The 20,703-nt window shown below is 37.8% G+C and overlaps 1 protein-coding gene across 6 annotated transcripts in view; it reads left to right on the top strand.

Annotated features, from left to right (window-relative positions):
- Positions 1-20,703, top strand: part of LOC123649895 (zinc finger protein 248) — a 41,407-nt gene that overhangs the window by 6,387 nt on the left and 14,317 nt on the right. For 5 of the 6 annotated variants that reach the window (XM_045568196.1, XM_045568200.1, XM_045568199.1 and 2 more), the window contains exons 3-4: positions 16,510-16,636; positions 16,922-17,017. In XM_045568196.1, the coding sequence (XP_045424152.1) occupies positions 16,510-16,636; positions 16,922-17,017 (223 nt within the window). Of the gene's footprint in view, positions 1-15,157; positions 15,192-16,509; positions 16,637-16,921; positions 17,018-20,703 lie in introns of those variants that run through there. The other variant, XM_045568198.1, reaches the window with a different exon arrangement.

Raw genomic sequence — 20,703 nt, 5'->3', positions numbered from 1 at the left:
CACGCCAGCTTTCTTTGCCTTCCATTTGCTTGAAATATCGATTTCCACCCTTTTATTTTCAGTCTAAATGCATCCTTGCAGGTTAGATGAGTTTCCTGATGACAGCAGATACTTGGCTTGTATTTTTTTAACCATTGGGCCAGTCTATGTCTCTTGAGTGAGGAATTCAATCTAGTCACATTTAAGGAGAGAACTGATAAGTGAGACAGATTTCTGTTCCTCATGTTGGGTTGAATTTCATTGTTCTGTTTTCTCTCTTGAGCCATTGTGATAACTGGGTTTTTATCTTTATCTCTTGAGTAGTTTTACTTTCGTGGGTCTTTCTTGTGCTGGTCTGTGTGTAACTCTGTTTTGAGTACTTCTTGGAGAGCTGGTCTTGTCTTGGTGAATTCTCTGAGTTTTTGTTTATCTGAGAATGTCTTAATTTCACCTTCCTATATAAAACTGAGCTTAGCTGGGTATAAGATTCTAGGCTGGGCTTTATTCTGTTTCAGAAGAGTGAGAATGGGGCCCTAATCTCTTCTTGCTTGTAAGGTTTCAGTTGAGAAATCTGGTGTGATTCGAATGGACTTTCCTTTGTATGTTACTTGTTTCTTTCTCCTTACAGCTTGAAGAAGGGCCTCTTTAGTGGATAGTTTGGTCATTCTGATAACTGCATGATGTGGTGTCTTCCTATTTGGTATGAATCTCCCAGGGGTCCTTTGAGCTTCTTGAACCTGTATATCTAGAGTTTTGGCAAGGCCTGGGAAATTTTCTTCAATTATATCTTCAAATAGCTTATCCAATCCTTGCTTATTGTCTTCTTCACCCTCAGGAATGCCGATAACTCTCACGTTAGGCTTCTTCACATAATCCCACGTTTCTTGTAGACTCTGGTCTTTTCTCTTATTTCTTTGCTCTATCTCTGTGACTGACTTATTTAATTGGAAAGTGTTATCTTCGATCTCTGAGATTCTTTCTTCTGTTTGATCTACCCTGCTCTTGAGAGTTTTCACTGTGTTTTGTAGCTCCCTGAATAAATTCTTCATTTCCAGGAGTTCAGTTTGATTTTTCTTCAATATTTTGATTTCTTTAGTGAATTTTTCTTCCAAGTCCTGGATTTCTTTTGTGGTTTCTTTGTGTTGGTTATCCATTTTTTCTTGCATAATATTCAGCTTATTTATGATCCATGTTTGAAATTCTTCCTGTGACATGTTGCTATTTTGAATCTGGTTTGTGTCAATTGGTAGAGAACTAGTAATCCTCTTTGAGGGCAAGGTTTCAGCTTGATTCTTTATACTCCCAGAGTTCTTTCGCTGAGCCCTTCCCATCTGGATCAATCGTTAGGTCCCTTCTTTCAGCTTTAGGCTGGACAGAGGCTCTCCTTGCGCGCGGATCTCAGGCTGTGCAGCAGCCCAGGTGAGCTGCGTCCTCTGTCGCTAGGGGGAGCCCTTTGCGTGTTTTTCAGGATTTTCCTGCCTCAGCTGGGGGGCTGCTGCTGTTGGGTCCAACCCCAGAGAATTAATTTGACCCGAAACCGGTTTGAGAGTCGCGTCCCTGGGCTCTTCTAATTACAGATGGAAAGCGACTGTTTCCTTGCCTCTTCCTCTCCCGAGGTGGTTTCTGCCTCTCTCTGCGTGAAGGACAGCAGCTGGGGGGGAGGGGTGTCCACGTCTGCCCCGCGCCCAGGCTGCTGCGGCTCCGGGGGCGACAGTCCCCCCCGCCCCAGTGTCCGCAAGGTCCCCGCTCCGCCCCTTCGCGGCGGGAAGCGCTCAGTGTTCACGCAAAGGCGGGGCTCCTGGTGGGGGTCCACGGACTAGGGGATGGAGCCTGCCGGTTCCCAGTCACTCCCCAGCGGCTGGGCTGGGGACCCCGACAATGGCGGCTGCCCGCGCGCCGGTCGCTGGCGCTGGGGGCGAATGTTCAGGGTCCGGCAGGGACCGGGGGAGCCGGGATTGCGGGAGCCCAGCCGCCCGCGTAAAGGAGACAGTTCGGCGTCTGTCGCTGCCGCCCAGCACGACCCCTCTCCCGCGGGTCGCAGTCCGCCCACAGGGCTCCGGGGTCCGAAATGCCCCTGCTATTGTCTCCTCTCCACAGAGCCCCACGTCTCCCGCGGTGACTCCGCACCGGCTTCAGACAGATCCCTGACCGAGTGGGAGTGGGGGTCAGTGGGGACACAGGCCGCTTTCCTGTGGGGCTGAACTCCCCTGACTCACTGGTGACGTGGGTACAGCCGACCCACACTCCCCTCTCTACTGTCCCTCCCGCACTCTCCAGATTGTCACGATCTGATTTCCCGATCACCTCAGTCTTTTCTGCTCTCTGTGTCCCACGCTGATTCTCCGTGGGTTCACACCGCTGTTCTGGTGGGGAGCGATCCTCTAGCGCTGTGGGAGACTGAGATCCACGCCTTCCTCTCTGGGAGCAGGAATCCAGGAGGTCACCTCCACTCCGCCATCTTTCTCTCTTCCTCAAAGCCTTTTTTCCAGCTTTTGATATTATTAACCACGGTCTCTGTTTTGAAAGTCTCCTCTATTGGTGTCCGAGATACCAGCCCGCAGAGCGATCCTTTCCTAACTTTGATTTCCTCTATAGTTCTCAAGGAGGCATCTTTTCCTTTTGCCCCCAGCCACTGCTTATCCCTGGGTTTCCATCCTTAGCCTGCTGCTCTTCTCAGTCCAGTTTTCCTGACTGGTTTCATGTGTTTTTTCTTAATGAAATGCTTTTGAATTGGTAATACGTTAACATGTTTAAGAAGTGGTACAAAAGATCTAAGTAAAAATTTGCACTCCTGTCTTCTGTTCTTGTTGCTCCTCTAGATAGGGTGACATTTATTTATGATCCAAACTGAGACATTTTCACTAAGTGAAAGAGGTTCCATAAATAATTGTGCTGGGATAAGTGGCATATATTGGGACAGTTCCAAGCAAACTGGAATGGTCACCCTACTTACTACAGACATCTATTTTTTTTCTAGTTTCTTATTGATCTTCCTGGTGTTTCTTTATCCAGGTAAAAGAAAATATGTATGTTTATTCTTCCTGGCCTCTGCCCTTTACTTAAATGTGAACAGTATCCTTAGGGCTTCTCAACTTAGATGCACCTTGGCATCTTGTTAACATGCAGATTCTGATTTAGTAAGTATGAATAGGGCCCTCAGTTCTGAATGTCTGATAAAAGTCCCCCTGAGGCCTATTCTGCAGCTCAGGGGACCATCCTTGGAGTAGCAAGCTTACACACTATTTTCCATTCTTCGTTTTTCATTTAAGCAGCATGTTCCAGAGATTTCTGTGGCAAAACATGGATTACCTCTTCTCTCTTTGGTCACAACTGCATGGTAATTTAAGCGTGGATGTCCATAGTTTATTAAACTACTTCTAACCTTTTGGTTTTACAAAGCATGTTGTAATGAATAAGCTTGTAAATTTATAATTTTGTATGTACATGTTTATATTTTTGAATTCCCAGAACTTCATCAGCATAGTGGTACTGCCTGTCCTAGTGTCATTTTGTTTTCCCTTTGGCAATGTGTGAGAGTGCTTGTTTCCCTACAGCTTCTCCTATAAAATATGTGGTTCTACTTTTGGATTTTGAGCAACTGATAGGTAAAAAGTGGTATTTCATAAAATTTGCATCTACAGTTTTCCTCACTATGAGTGAGGTTGGATATCTTTTCATGTGTCTAAGGGTGTCTTATATTTATTTTTCTTTGAACTGTTAAAACCTTTGGCCATTTTTCTCTTAGGTTTCTGGTCTTTTCCCCCCAGTGTCTGGTTACCTGTGTGTATATTAGCAATAACACTGCTTGTTTATCATGTGAGCTACAAACCATTACTTTCTGATATATTGTTTGTCTTTTGATAATTGCGCATGGTGCTTTTTTCCCCCTGCCCAAATATTTGATTGTTTTTATTGTCTAGTTTATCAATATTTTCTTTATGGATTTGGAGTTATTTTATAATAGCATTTGGAGGCATAGTATGAAAGTCCTTCCCACTTCATGATTATAAGGAATCTGCCCATGTATTCTAGTACTTTTATACATTTTAATTTTTAATCCATTTGGAGTTTACCTTGGTATGCAAGAACCTAACAATTAAATTATCACAATATCATTCTATTTACCACCTCCTACCCTGTGTGTTGATATATTTTTTTCTCCTCCCTGTGTTCTAAACCCCACAAAACATCTTTAGTATTGTGGCTTTAGACAGTTGGTAGGCTTTTATATTTATTGAAATATTTGCCTTTTCCTGTGCTCTCATTCCTTCTTGCAGTTTCATGCTTCATTTCTAACCTGCAGTGTAGACAGGGTACTCTAATAGTACTTCACGAAACTATAAAATCATTTGGAAACATCCAAAAATGTAAATTCCAAGTACAAACAATATACAAATTTGTGTTCTTTTATTTTAAATATTATAATTTTCTACTTGGAATGAATTATTTTTTCTCAAAGTAGAGCCACAAAGAAAGCAGTGACCTCAACAAGAAACTAAAACTGCATCTTCAAATCGGAGAAATTAGAACAAAATCATTAGAATACAATCAGGAAGTCAGAATAAAATACCTGTTTCTGACACAGGGAAATTAAAATTCTTCATGCTTCATGTCTCAGTTTCTTAAATATGTTGAGTACTGATTTTTTTTAATAATAAAATATTTTTACTTCATAAAAATTACATACATGTTACCAGATGTGGTAGCTCATGCCTGTTAATCCCAGCACTTTGGGAGGCTGAGGTAGGAGGTTCACTTGAGGCCAGAAGTTGGAGACCAGCCCTGGGCAGCATAGTGAGACTCCGGCTGTACAAAAAAATAAAAATTAGCCAGGTGTAGTGGCACACACCTGCAGTCCTAGCTACTTAGGAGGCTGCAGTGAACTGTGATAGTGACACTGCACTCCAGTGTAGGTGGCAAAGCAGGCCTTGTCTCTAAAAAAAAAAAAAAAAAAAATTATATACATATATTTGTATATATATGTAAATGCAAAAAGTCCATGATACAAGTGTAAGATGCAAATGAAAAATTGAGAGAATTATGTAACAATTTTTAAAAATTTCAGTCCATTGGGGGATGGGGGAGGGAATGGGTATATACCTACATAGTGAGTGTGATGCTCACTGTCTGGGGAATGGACATGCTTGAAGCTCTGATTTGGGGGGGAGGGGGGGCATGGGCAATATACATAACCTAAACTTTTGTACCCCCATAATAAGCTGAAATAAAAAAAAATTTCAATCCATATTAAATGTCATACAAATAAAAAGGGTAAATTGAAATACATTAAAAAGAAGAAAGTCAAATAGTAGGCAAAGAATATGAACAGGCAACTGACTGAAGAAAAAATGAAAATGGCTATCTTAATAATCCTTAACTGAGGGTTTTTTTTTAACTAAACTTTTTATTGTGAGATAACTGTAGATCCACATTCGTGTGTAAGAAATAGTATAGGAATATCCTATGTACCCGTTACACAGTTTTTCCCAGTGATAACATGCAAAACTGTGGTACTGCCACCAATCTTACTCATATTTCCCCAGTTTTATTCATTTGTGTATATACGCAGGTGTATATTGTTGGTTATATGTGGTTTTTACCATGTGTGTAGTTTCATGTATCCACCACCACAGTCAAGATACAGAACAGTCCCTCACCACGAAGATCCCTGCTGTTGCCCTTTTATAGCAACACCCACGTCCATCCTGGCCTTGTCATTCCCCCACCCCCACCCCTACAAACTCATCCCTAAACCCTAGCAACTACTAATCTGTTTCTGTTCTTTCAAAAATATTATAGAAGAGGAATCATGCAGTATGTAATGTTTTGGGATTAGCTTTTATCACTTCTCCAGTGATTCATCCAGGTTGTATGTGTATCAATAGTTCATTCCTTTTTGTTACTTACTAGTATTCCATGGTGTGAATGTACCATAGTTTAACCATTCACCTGTTCAAGAGCATCCAGGTTATTTCCAGTTGTTGACTATTAAAAATAAAGCTGCTGTGAACATACCATCTTACATTTCCACCAGCCAATGTGTGCATGATCCAGTTTCTCTCCATTTTTGCCATCATTTGGTGTTATCACTGTTTTTTTGTTTTAGCCATTCTGATGGATATGTAGTGGTATCTCATTGTGGTATTAATTTGCATCAGAATCGTTTAGTGTATATTTGCCGTGTGTATATTTTCTTCCCTGAAATAGTTCTTCGTGTCTTTGAACTGTAGGGAAGAATATTAATTTTTTATTGAACTCCCCGATAGGCTTTTAGTTGGAATGGTCTCTTATAACAAGAGATAGATTAACAAGAGGAAAACAAACAAGCTTATTAATGTGTATTTTCATAATTACATGAGAGACCCCAGAAAATAAGTAGTTCTTAAAGTGGTAGCTTTGAATTCCACTTATACAGCATCTTCAACAAAGAAGAGTCAATTTTCGGAGAAATGCTAAGACAAAGGAAAAGAACTTTGAGTATCTAGGGATGGCAACTTGTGGAAAGGCAAATAAATGACAGATAAAGGCTCATTAGTAAAGCTCATTAATGTAGTTTCCTCTGGTGCCATATCTAGGGTGATAGGGTCTCACGTTGTCTTAAGTGGTTAACCTCTGTTCTTCCTGGTAGACAGGGAGGCAGGATACCTTTTGTCTTTATAAATCTATGTCCTCCTTTTAGGCAAATGGAGGGCAGAGAGCTTTCTTGTACCTGCTTCTTAATTGCCTTCAGCTCAACAATCCTTCATATTTTGGGGTGGCGTATTTCTTTCTGATCTCCTACACCATTTTCTAATTGGATTGTTTTTTTCACTTGTTGAGTTTTAAGAGTTCTTTGTATATTTAGATAGTAATCCTTTGTCAGATATGTGATTTGAAAATATTTTCTCCTGGTCTGTAGCTTGTCTTTTTATCTTTTTGGGCATTTTACCAGAGCAAAAGTTTTTCATTTTGATGAGATCCAGTTTATCAATATTTCCTGTTATGGATCATGCCTAACCCTATGTCCAAAGATTTTCTCCCTTCCCCCCCCAAATTTTTATAGGTTTATGTTTAAGTACTTCATCCTTTTTTTTTTTTTTTTTTTTGGAAACAGAGTCTTACTCTGTCACCCAGGCTAGAGTGCAGTGATGTCATCATAGCTCACTGCAGCCTCAAACTCCTGGGCTCAAGTGATCCTCCTGCCTCAGCCTCCTGAGTAACTGGGACTGCAGGTACATACCACAATGCCTGGCTAATTTTTCTATTTTAGTAGAGATGGGGTGTCACTCTTGCTCAGGCTGATCTCGAATTCCTGACTTCAAGCGATCCTCCCGCCTCGGCCTCCCAGAGTGCTAGGATTATAGGCGTGAGCTACCTCGCCTGGCCATTTAGATTAATTTTTGTGTCAGGTATGTGGTTTAGGTTGAGGTTCAGTTTTTGCCTATGGATGTACAATTACTCCACCATTTGCTGAAAATTTTTTTCACAAGTTTGTGAAAATTCCATTGAATTTTCCTTTGAAATTTGTGAAAATGCCATTGAGCTACTTTTGCACCTTTGTCAGAAATCATTTAGGTATATGGGTCTATTTCTGGTTCTCTTTTGTGTTCCACTGGTGTGTGTGTCTATCCCTCTGCTGATACCATGCATCTTGATTGCTGTAACTGTATAGTGAGCCTTAATATTGTGTAGAGAGATTCCTTTCACTCTATTCTTCTTTTTGAAAATTGCTTTAGGTGTTCTTGTGGCCTGTGACTTCCATTGTAAGTTTCAGGATAAGTCAGCCTTTGTTTATAAAAGTGTTTGTTGGGATATTGATGGAAATTTCTTCAAGATACTGATGTTAAGGGTAAGATATTTATTGACTGACTCAATTAGTTGTCTTTGTCAGCTAATAAATATCTTCCTTTCCCTGAATTTAGTGTTCCTTGTAATCTTACTTAATCCAGTCATTCATTCATTCATTTAGCAACTATTTATGATTGTTCTATGTCTTAATACGTGTTGTTGAATTACAAACTCTGTTCTAAGACAGTTGCTATATTTTAAATTGTCCACTTGGAATAAGAGAGCTATTTGGTACATAAGAAATTTAAGGTTCCCCTTGGTGAGCATTTGGGACAGAAGAAAACGACCCTGAAGTGCTTTATTACCTATTGCTTGTTGTATTACCTCATTTCAGCTTGATTGTTGGTAAACTACAATGTCCTGCCATAACTTCTCAGTTGGAGTAGTAGTGCCATGTGGTATTTTAGTGTTAGCTATAATTGGACGTTAAAAATTTGGTTTACCTATCCCTTAAAACTAAAATAAGGCCTTCTAACTTGTGTTCTGAGTTACATAAGCACTTTCCTTTCCCAGTTTTTAAAAGAAACTCCCAGAATCATCTGCTGTGGCTTCTCCAAAAGCTATTTTATGCTGGTCTCTTACATTTGTTCACCACTGTTATTTGTGTGGTGTTGTCCACTTTTGAATTCCTTTTTTTAAAAAACGTAGATGTTATTTTTTTGTTATTTTGGGAGAGTATAAGGGTGATACCCTCTCTAGGGCTTGGCCTGCCTGAATGTCTTTGGGCTTCTCGCAAATGACACTTTGCCTCTAGAAGGCTCTGTCCAGATCCTTGCCCAGATTTTCTCTGTTGTTGTTTCTCTTGGAGCTGCAGATTCAAAGTCAGGTTCTGACATTTGCATCGACTTGCATTCCTTTAGGGCCATTTTTTTTATTTTGTTTGTATTGGTATTTTGAAGGATATATTTTTATTTTTGGAGTTTAGAAATTTCTTCTGCTGAGAGACATTTTAGTAAATATATACAGTTATTATCATTTTTTTCCTGTTTCTTTTTCTTCAGCCTCTGTGTTTTCCCCTGGAATTTCTTCTGGTATAATATTACATCTCCAGAAACCATCATCTGTGTTTTTGATTATATTCATTTCCATTTCTCTTTTTGTACTGTCTTCCATGTTCATTCTATTTCCAAGCCTTCTTTTAAGGTCCTTTAGAATTTTCTTCCCTTTGTTTTTTTTTTTTGTTTGTTTGTTTTTATTTTTTTTACATTTTCACAATTTGGGAACCATGTTTTTAATTTCTTAGTACTCTTTGTTTCTCTCTGATGGCTTCTTATCATTGTAGGCTGTTCTCAGTTTAGATGTAATAGTCTTAAAAATATGTTTGAGGATGTTAGAATTAATTTTTCTTTTCTTTTCCTTATATTGATTTTGGTTTCTTAGCATTTATTTCTAGTTATCTTGGTACTTATGCTTTATGCTGTTGATTTTCCTCAAATATCTGGTGTTTGTTTTCTGTTCATATATAAAAGTGAAGAAATAGTTTGATCAGCACAGGTAGCTAATGTGAATTTACTCAGCTGATGGGAAACCTGTCACCTATTATTCTCTCCCACAATGGAAAGGCTCATTCAAGGACAGTAGGTGAATTGGTAAGGAAACATAGATGAGAAATGTCATCAGCTTCCCACCGGAACCCAGGAAGATTTCCCTGCTCACTGCTGTGCTTGAAATGGTCATCATGCCTCTGACTTCTGTTTGTTCTTGCTGATTCTGTATCTTTCAGAAATTGCTCAAAATTTTTCTTCTGCTGAGGGGCCTCTTTCCAGGAGTATTCTGCTGTCATTATATATTTATACCTTTACGTGTCTTCACTGAGTTTTTGGAGTTACGGGAGATACATATTTACCTCAGACTAGAAATGTCAATTCTTTTAGCTTTTTATTTTGGAAAATTGCAGACTCACACAAAAGTAAGAAAATAGTATATTAACCCCCATATACCCATTCTCAGCTTCACTAGTTATCAACTTAGAGCCAGTACTGCTTCCTTTTTACTTTTACCCATTCCTGCTGACGTTATTTTGAAGCAAATTCAAGATAAATTATTTTCTTTGTAAATATATTGGTATGGATCTCTAAAAGATATGGCCTCTTTTTCTTAACCTTTAGTATGAAAATTTTCAAACAAAATAAACACCAATATAATTTTTACCTAGATTTATCAGTTAACATTTTTGCCTTGTTTTATCTTCCTTCTGTATATACATTTTATTGTGAAATGTATTTGAAAATAAGTTATATACATTATAACACTTTCCCCTAATTATATTTCTGCTGAATAAGGACATTTACTCATCTAACCACAATACCATTATCATGCTAACAAAATTTATAGTTATCCATATATATAAATCCACTGTACTTTAAACTTTCTCAAAATGAGACAATATTTTTAAATAAGAAATAGCTAGCCAGGTGCTGTGGCTCACTGGTAATCTCAGTGATTGAGGAGGCTCAGGCAAGAGGATCACTTGAGCCCAGGAGTAAGCAATATAGTGAAACCCTGTCTCTTAAAAAAAAAAAAAATGAAAAAAAATTAGCCAGGCATGGTGGGGTAATCCTGTATTCTCTGCTACTCAGGAGGCTGAGGTTAAAGAATCACTTGAGCCCAGGAATTTGAGGCTGCCTATTGATGGTGCCACTGCACTCCAGCCCGGGCAACAGAGCAAGACCCTATCTCTTAAAAAAAAAAAAAAAGAAAGAAAGAAAGAACTAAGTTATTATTGGAGGAGGTTGTGGTAAGGAACCATATCCCCACAGTATGTACATGTAAATAGTAATTGTTTAAAAATATCTCCCCCTAATTTTTTATTTAAAACAGTCTCAAACCTGCAGAAAAGTTGAAAGTATAATATAGTGAAAACTTCTCTATATACTTCACCTAGATTAACCTCTTATTAACTAATTACCACATTCGCTTTCTCTACTGAGCTATCTATTCTATACTCTTTTGCTGAACCTTTTGAAAATAAGTTGTGTAAGCATCATGACACTTCGGCATGTTTTTCCTAAGAGCAAGGTTTTCCTTATATTGAGATGACATTATTTAGTGTACACTCCAAATTGAAATTTCTCCAGATGTTAAAAAAATGTATTTTATGTATTTTTTTCCAAGTCAGTATCCAGTGAATGATGTCACATTATGTTCAGTTCTCATGCCCTTTTACTTTTTTCTAATCTAGAGCAGATTCCTGCTTTTTTTGTCTTTCCTGAAATTGGCATTTTTAGTCTTGAGAATCTGAAATTGTCTGATTACATCATCATGGTTGTTTCATGTTAAACATTATTGGCTAGAATACTACAAAGATGATGATATTGTGTTTTCATTTCAAGGTATTCTTCCCAACAACTTCACTCACCCAGTGTTTTTAACATCTATTGATGATACTTGTCTCAATTAGCTCTTATGCTGGTGGTTGCAAAATGATGATTTTCACATTTTCTCATTCCTTCTACATTTATTAGCTGGCTTTCTCATACAAAAATGCTGCTATACAGCTGCATTCATCCCCTTATGTTGTTTTTGTCATAAGTTACATCTTTGTACATTGTATGCCCAATAACATACATTTATAATTACCATTTATGCATTTGTCTTAAATTCCTTTCAGGAGAAAAAACTGGAGTTACAAACCCAAATACAAAATGCTGGCTTTTGTGCTTATATAGTTAACATTTACCAGAGATCTGTATTTCTTCGTACATCTTTGAGGTACTAAGATCTTTTCATTTCAACCTGAAGGATTCTATTTAGTATAATATTTATTTCCTGTAGGGCAGGACTTGTAATAATGAACTCTCTCAACTTTTGTTTATCTGGAATGATGTCTTAATTTCTCCTTCATTTTTGAAGGATTGATTTGCCAATTTTACAATTCTCAGTTGGTAGTTTTTTTGGTTTTGTTTTTGCCTCTTATAATAATTTAAAGATGTCATCCCACTGCTTTCTGGCCTCCATGGTATGTTTGACATTCATTGATTTTATTTGGCTTTTGACAGTTTGACTACAGTGTGCCTTAGTGAAATCTCTTTGAGTTTTCTTCCTTGGAGTTTGTTGAGCTTTCTGGAGATAAAATTTGTGTCTTTAATAAAGTTTGGATAGTTTTTAGCCATTATTTCTTTAAATATCTTTCTGCCTCTTTCTGTCTTCTTCTCGGACTCCTGTAATGTATGTTATAGCCCACTCAAAGATCCATTAGGGTCTATTCATCTTTCTTCTGTTTTTTTCTGTTCTGCTCTTCATACTGGATTGTTTCAATTATTCTGTCATCCAGTTCATGATTCTTTCTGCTGCCTGCTCAAATCGGCTGTTGAATCCTCTAGTGAATTTTTTACTTCACTCATTTTACTTTTCAGCCTTAGAATTTCTATTTTCTTAATATGTAACTTCTAAGTTAGTTTATACATTGTTTTTCTCATTTCCTTTAGTTTTTTGTCCATGATTTTCTTCACCTTTTTGAGCATATTTAAGACAGTTTATTTAAGGGCTTTGTCTAATCCAATGTCTGGGCTTCCTCAAGGAAGGGTCTTTATTTTTCCTTTGAGTGGGCTATATGTTCTTGTGTCTTTGTATATCTTTTATTTTTTTGTTGAAAACTGGACATTTGAATAATTTAATGTAGTAACTGGAAATCAGATTCTTACCCTTCCCCGAGGTTTGCTGTTTTTCAATTTTGAAGGCTGCAGTGTCTATCTGTTTAATCACCTTTCCATATTATTTTCGTAAAGACTGGTTTCCTTGTTGTGTGTGGTCTGAAGTCTCTGTTCCTGGGCTTGTATTGAGCTAATGTTTTTACAGAGATTTCATTGAATACCAGTTGCTAAAAACAACAACAACCAAACAAAAAAACCCACTTCTCCCCATGTTGGCAGCTTGGCTCTAAGCTGAGTTGTTCTTCAGTGCTTAGCCAGGCTGTTTACAGCCCACTTTAGCCTTCACATCCTGATCATGCTGAACATAGAGGTCAGCCAGAGGTGAGAGCTAAGGGTCTTATTAAGGTTTGTGGGTTTGCATCCTGCCCTGGGTATGTCATTGCTTTCCACATTCCCCAGTATCTGTGGGGTTTTTTGAAAGCTCTGATTTCCCAAAGAAGCTTTTCTTCCCCGGGTTTTCTTCCCAGGCTTTAGGTAACATATTGTATATCTCAACCATAATCTTTTGCCCCTGGTGGCTGCAGGTATTTTGTTCCCCTTACAGTGTTTTCAAGCAATGCCTGTTTCTTTTCTGCCCTAAGTGAGTTCTGAGTTAGGTGAAACAGAGTCGAGCATCTTACATCAGTCCTTCAGGTAGTTCCCACACAGGTTAGAATTGACAAACAATTCTTTGTGAATAAGGTCTGCTGTGATCCCTCCAGAATCAAGCACCAGGGTCCCACGCTTGGAGCATGGGCTTCCATCTCAAGCCTGCCACCAACCAAGGAGGGTTGTAGCAAGTGGAAATGCCACAAAGCTTTCCTACCATTTTGAAGCTGTCTTTTTCTTGATTCAGCATTCACTTGATTGCAGTGAGCCTTTGACCTTCTTGGAGTTGTGACAAAGTTTATTCTGACAGTTCCTGCTTGTTGTTTGATGTCTCTGTGAAGGCCCTGAGCTTCATGTTGCCCACTTCTCCATTTTGCTGGCATCACTGCACTTCATTAATCTTGTCCTCTTATTTGTTCAGTATTTTTTACCAATAAACTTTTTTGCTTTAGAAGAGTTTTAGATTTATGGAAAAGTTGTGAAAATAGTACAGAGAGTTCCCATCCACATCCCCACAGACATAGTTTCTTCTGTTATTAACATCTTAATATAGTATATTTGTCACAACTAATGTGACAATATTGATTTATTTTTCAGTAATGACTACTTTATTGAGATTTTCTTAATTTTTCCCTACTACAATTTTTCTTTCTCAGGATATCCATATTCTACTTAGTTATCTTGTCTCCTTAGACTCCTTGACTGGAACAGGTTCTCAGACTTTCCTTATTTTGATGACCTTGACAGTTTTGAGAAGTACAAATCCAGTGTTTTGTAGAATGTCCCTCAGTTGATATTTGTCTGCTGTTTTTCTCAGGATTAGACTGGGGTTAGAGTTTCTTAGAGGAAAACCACAGAGGTAAAGTGTCATATCAAAGGAAAATGCTATCAACATGACTTGTCACTGTTGATGTATTACTGTTAGTTACCTGGTTGAGGTAGTGTGGTCACATTTCTTCCCTGGAAAGTTACCCTTTCTTCCTCTGTTTTCATACTATACTCTTTGGAAGGAAGTGGAGAGTTATACTTCCTTTATGGCAAAGTATCCACATAAATTGTTAGTGATTCTGCACAGGAGATTTGTCTGTTCTCTCCCATTTATTTAATCATTTATTTATATTAGTATGAACTCATGGGTAGTTTAGATTTAACCTTTCTAATAAATGTCATTGTATCTCATTTTGGTATCCATAATGACAAATGATGTTGAATGGTTTATTCATTGTTTATTTGCTATTTTTATGTCTTTGGTGATGTGTGTTCAGATCTTTTGCCCATTTTTCAAGGGGGTTGCTTGTATTTTTATTATTGAGTTTTGAGAGTTCTTTCATATATTTTGAATATAACTCCTTTATTAGACATGTGTTTTGCAAATATTTTCTTCCAGTCTATGGCTCGTCTTTTCATTTTTGTAGAAGGGTCTTTGAGAACAAAATATGCATTTGATGCTATACATTTCCCTATACGTGCTTTCTCAGCATCCCACAAATTTTGGTATTTTCATATTTATTTCATTTAAAATATTTAAAAATTTGAGACTTCTTCTTTGGCCTATAGGTTATTTATAAGTATATTGTTTAGCTTTCAAGTTTTAGAGGGGTTTTCTAGCTATCTCTTGCTTTATTGGTTTCTGTTCAATTCCATTGTGATCTGAAAACATACTTTGTATGACAGCTATTGCTTCAAGTTCGTTAAGGTGTGTTTTATAAGCCCAAATATGGTCTACGTTGGTGAATGTTCCATGTGAGTATAAATAAAATGATAGGCTGTGTATTTTATTGTTTAGGGTGGGGAGTATTTTATAAATGTCAGTTAGATCAAGTTGATTGATAGTGCTGTCGGGGTTACCTATATACTTACTGATTTTCAGCTTGCTGATCTATTAGTACTGACAGAGGGGAGTTGAAGTCTCCAACTGTGATGTAGATTTTTAAGCTTTCCTTTCACTTCTATCGGTTTTTACCTTATGTATTTTGACAGTCTTTTGTTAGATGCATACATGTTCAGATTTTGTTTTCTTTTTCTAATATGATTTTGAACCCATCTAATTAGCTCTTAATTTCAGATATTTTATTTTTCAGCTCTAGAATGCCCATTTTATGCCTGTATGTGTATATGTATGGTCTATGTTGGTGAATGTTCCATGTGAGTACCAATAAAATGATAGAATGTGTACTTTATTGTTTAGGGTGTGTGTCTATGTATACGTGTATAATAGGTCCTCAAGACCATACCCAGGTTTAATGATTCCCTAGGATGACTCAGCATATAGTGAAAGGAGACAAAGCAAAATCAGCAAGATTCTAAGAGTCTTCTCCCAGTGGAGTCTCACAGAGCACACTTAAGTCCTCTAACTATGACATATGACAACACATGTGAAATGTATACCAGGGAAGCTCAGTAGACACTTGGTGCCCAGAATTTTGATCAGGGGCTGGACACATAGGTACTCTTGGCCTGGCACATACCAAAATTCTAGACTCCCAGAAGGAGTGCACATATTTTGCATAAATCATATTGTTTACACAAACAGTTCAGGCTCAGTGAGCCATTTGTATCAGAAAATTATAAGAACCCCTCTGAAATCTGTTTCCAGATGCCAGTCAAGCATGATCCCTTGCAAAAGACCTTTCAAAGGATAGCAGTTTCAGGCCTCCTCTATTAACCCTTTTTCTGTACAACACACATACCATACACTGTTGAATTTCTCCCATCTTCTTGTTTATTTTCATATTTTCCTTTGTTTTATGGAACATATTAATCATAATTCATTTTGAAGTTCTTGTTTGTTAATTACAGTGTCTGGTTCACCTATGTGTCTGCTTTTATAATCTATTTTTTTACCTGGTCCCTGTCTCTTTACATACCGTGAAATTTTTTACTGGATGCCAAATATTGTGTTTAAAAACAAACAAACAAAAAATTGTTACAGGCTCCAGAAGATGATCTCTTCAAGCAGAGAAGATTCATTCTTTTCTCTGATGGGCAGGTAGACTGCAGGGCAGTCACTTTAATCAGTCAGGTGTTGAGTGTGGTCTGAGCCTGTGCCATATTCATTTCAATCCCATTATTTATTTTAACAACTGATAGTATTAACTTCCTTGATGAAACTTGATAATGTAAAAGATAATGTGAAAGAACTGACTTTTCCTCTGCTAGCTCCTACAATGTTGAATTTAATAACTGTGAATATGTATTTCTTCTTAATCAGGTCATAAGCACTTTGAAAACAGGAACCATTTTGTTTTCATCAGTAGCATTCACAGCAGAGAGGACAATTCTAAGCCCTTAGTGGAAACTCAATTTGTACAAGATATTTTGTATTATTCTATATAGTATAGCACAAAGGGAGGTATCCTATATGTCATTTTTCAGTAAACTGTAAAGAGATTAGTTCTCTTAAATCTTTTCTACATTATTTAGTTCTGACTACTTCATATAGAAAAGGAATATACTGTTACAGGAACAAGTGTCATTCACGGATGTATGTGTGGACTTCACCCAGGAAGAGTGGTCTCTTCTGGACCCTGCTCAGAAGATACTATACAGAGATGTCATCCTGGAAAATTACAGCAACCTTGTCTCAGTAGGTAAGGATTTTTTTTTTCCACATGGCTGCCAATAGCATGCATTTCTTAGTTGCTCAAACATAAGAATGCCCTGTAGTTTTCTGGTTTGAAGCTTGAGATTCAAGGCTCTGAGATGACTAATACCTTTTGGCCACCATAAAGAATGTCCTCTTCCCTCCTGAGGGAGTGGTTCACTTGGGTACCTTCCTTGAGCTCCTGGAGCTGTACCTTTCTTCCCTATCATTTTTTCAGTGTGCCTGAAGCCAAGCTCTTTAGCCCCAGTCCTGTGTTATTTTCTCTTAACAGGGCATTGTGTTACTAAGCCAGAAGTGATCTTCAAGATAGAGCAAGGTGAAGAGCCCTGGATCTTAGAGAAAGGATTCCCAAGGCAGTGCTACCCAGGTGAGTCAGTGAGTTCAAGGCAGATGAAAGCCAGAGGAAATTAGAACTTAGATCATTGGTTTAGGGTTTGTCATCTTTGCAATATTTTTAAGAAATTTCTACTTTTAGCCTCAGACCTTTGGAAATAACGAGGGATATTTGGCCCACATCCCTGTTACCTTGTCATTTCTCCATACGTTACTCTCACTATAATCCTTTTCCTTTTTCTCCAACATTTTCAGGGTGATTTACCTCTTAACCTCTTAGGCTTAGTGGACCACATATGGTCTTGGTTGCTGTTGCTGCTGTTCATTTTTCTTCCTATTTATTCCTCTTCCTCCTTCCTCTCTCTTTCCTTCCTCTTCCCTACTGCTACTTCCATCTTTTTCCCTTTAAAAACGTAAAAAATGTTCTTAGCTCAAGGGCCATTGCCTTGCGGTCATAGTTCGCCAATCCCTTTTCTAGAGTGGTTGTATATAGGTGAGAGTAGTCCTGGGACAGTACCACCTTTAGAAGGCATTAAATTCATCCATTAGAGGAGATTGAGGAGGAACAATCTGCGCTACACAAAAACCAGAGAGTCTGATTCCCAGGAGTCAAATAAGGTGCATCCTGCTGTCCTACTGCTACCTTAAATGGCAGCAGTGGGGTCACTGTACGAAATCTCTTACTGGTCTCTTCATGCTCTCATTGTTATTTTCCATTCAAAACCATCTTCTCCATCCCTTTATATTCTCACTCTTCACTGATATCACTCAAAAGCAGAATTACGTGTTTTCTCATTCCTGACTTGAACTACTTCTTCATTGGTTGTTTTTCTTTTTAACTAAAGCATTCAATTTATCTTCACTAGCCTGACAGAATAACCTATAGTTGCTACTTAATGAATGAAAGTCCCCTTTCATTGACTATTACGTTGTGGTCCTATTCTGCCTCTCTTAAAATTTCTTTCTTTTTGCTCTCCAGAATTTATATGAAACCCTATCCTATATATTAAATTTTGTTTATGTTTTCCCATTTACCTAAAACTTTCATTCTTATTTTCTTTGCCGTTTTTCACATAATTAATATTGCATATAAAGTGTTTATACATTGCATGATGCATGGTAATGTCTTATTGGTGGTATTTCACTTGTTTTAAATTAGAACTCAATGTTTTACTGTAAGTTAAATACTTCACGTTGTATGACTGAATTACTGGTGGCTGTATGCCAAGAACTCAGGCCTGATCATATGGCTGCTGATCAGGGGTTGTCTATTGAAATTTTGTCTCTCCAAGAAAAGGTCCTTTCTTACTTTGCCTAAATCTGATATTTTGATAATTACTTTGTTGATTACCTGTGGAGCCAGGTTTAGGAGAGGCCATTCTTTTGCATTCATTCAGAAAACATTCTGTGGTACTCTTTTTAAGTGCACATTCCTATTTTTGTCCTCATGTTCATCAGGTGCAGGTTGGAAATGATTTGCATGCACATTACTATGAAAAACCATTAATGTGCTGCCTCCTCGGTGGGATCAGAGGAGACAAGACTGTAGTAACATCTGCTAAGAACCAGGCTCTGGTCACAACAGAGGCTGTAGCATTGAGCAAGGGATTTATTTTATGTTACAATGAATGATATGGACAGTAACTTCTTCTAAAGGACAGAGCAAGTAGAGCCATGAAGTGGTAGGGATGCTGTAGATATTTTATATTTTATTACTATTATTGGTTTTTTTTATTTCAGCATATTACAGGCATACAAATGTTTAGGTTATGTATATTGCCCTTGCTCCACCTGAGTCAGAGCTTCAAGCATGTCCATCCCCCAGATGGTGCTCACCGCACCCATTACGTGTCTATATACCCATACCCTCCTCCCCAACTCATCTGCCTGACACCCGATGGATATTGTTAGTATATGTGGACTTAAGTGTTGATCAGTTAATACCAGTTTGATGGTGAGTACATGTGGTGCTTGTTTTTCCATTCTTGGGATACTTCACTTAGTAGAATGGGTTCTAGCTCTGTCCAGGATAATACAAGGGGTGCTATATCACCATTGTTTTTTATGGCTGAGTAAAACTTCATGGTATACATATACCACATTTTATTAATCCACTCATGTATTGATGGGCACTTGGGTTGTTTCCACATCTTTGCAATTATGAATTGTGCTGCTTTAAGCATTTGAGTGCAGATGTCTTTTTTATAGAATGTCTTTTGTTCTTTTGGGTAGATGCCCAGTAATGGGATTGCTGGATCAATTGGGAGTTCTACTTGTATCTCTTTAAGATATCTCCATATTGCTTTCCACAGACGTTGTACTAGTTTGCAGTCCCACCAGCAGTGTGTGAGTGTTCCCATCTCTCCGCATCCACACCAACATTTGTTGTTTCGGGACTTTTTGATAAAGGCCATTGTCACTGGGGATAAGTGATATCTCACTGTGGTTTTGATTTGCATTTCCCTGATGATTAGAGATGTTTTGTTTTTTGTTTTTGTTTGTTTGTTTTTTAAAACCATGAAGACAGAAACTTTATTTTATTCACAGTTACCATGAGCCAGATACATTTCCAGAACTAAACTAACAGGCAATCAACAATAGCAAACAAATATTTTCAAGTCAGTACTTTTCACCTAATATATTCTTAACTATAATTTTTATGCAATTCATTCTTTCCTCCAAGATATGTCAATTTAGGTATAGAATCCAGAAAACTTTACCTTCCCTTAAGCCTAGAAGAGTCCTAGTCTTTTGCTTGAATCATTGGGAGATTTCCCTACTTTAAAAGTGAAAAAAAGTAGCTTAAATCCAATATATATTTTAAAAAAATATATTAATTAAAACATAGTTCTGACATAGAAGAACTTGAGTCAAGTCATCCCTTATCAAAGTACGAATCAAGAGAAAATTATTCTATCATTTGAATTAAGACCTAGTCATAATATGTAAATAGTAAACTCTATTACCTGGTAAGAGGAGAAATTAGTATCTGAGGAGTAAAGAATTATATGCATTCCAAATATGTATTTCAAGCCACTTTGAATGCACAATATTTACAAATTATAATTATCTAAATATGTATATTCCTAAAGGCATCTGTTTACATTGTAGAATTCTCAAGTACATCATAATTAAAGTCTTTTTCCCCAATTTAACAATGTAATTGCAAATCTTTCTAGGGAAAATATATATTTTTTTTTATTTCAGCTCATGGGGGTATAAAAGCTCAGGATATATACATTGTCCATGTCCCGCCCATCCCCCTGAGTCAGAGCCTGAAGGGTGTCCATTCTCCAGACAGTACGCCTGGCACTCACCATGTAGTCATACCTCCATCCCCTCCCCCCACCCCCCCCCCCCCCGTCTCAGTCTGATATTCAATTGGTATCCTTCCCCGATGTGCATTTAGGTGATGATCAGGGAAACCAATTTTCTGGTGAGTACATGTGATGCTTATTTTTCCATTCTTTGGATACTTCACTTAATATAATGGGTTCCAACTCTCTCCAGGAGAACCAAAGAGATGTCATATCACCATTATTTCTTATAGCTGAGTAATACTCCATGGTATACATATACCACAATTTACTAATCCATTCGTGGATTGATGGGCATTTCGGTTGTTTCCACATCTTTGCAATTGTGAATTGTGCTGCTATAAACATTCAGGTACAGGTGTCTTTGTTATAGAATGACTTTTGTTCCTTTGGGTACATGCCC

The sequence above is a fragment of the Lemur catta genome, chromosome 14 (assembly GCF_020740605.2).
Source record: "Lemur catta isolate mLemCat1 chromosome 14, mLemCat1.pri, whole genome shotgun sequence".
Lineage (NCBI taxonomy): Eukaryota > Metazoa > Chordata > Mammalia > Primates > Lemuridae > Lemur > Lemur catta.
Note: the sequence above shows the minus strand (reverse complement) of the source record. Positions and strands in the feature narration are given on the sequence as shown.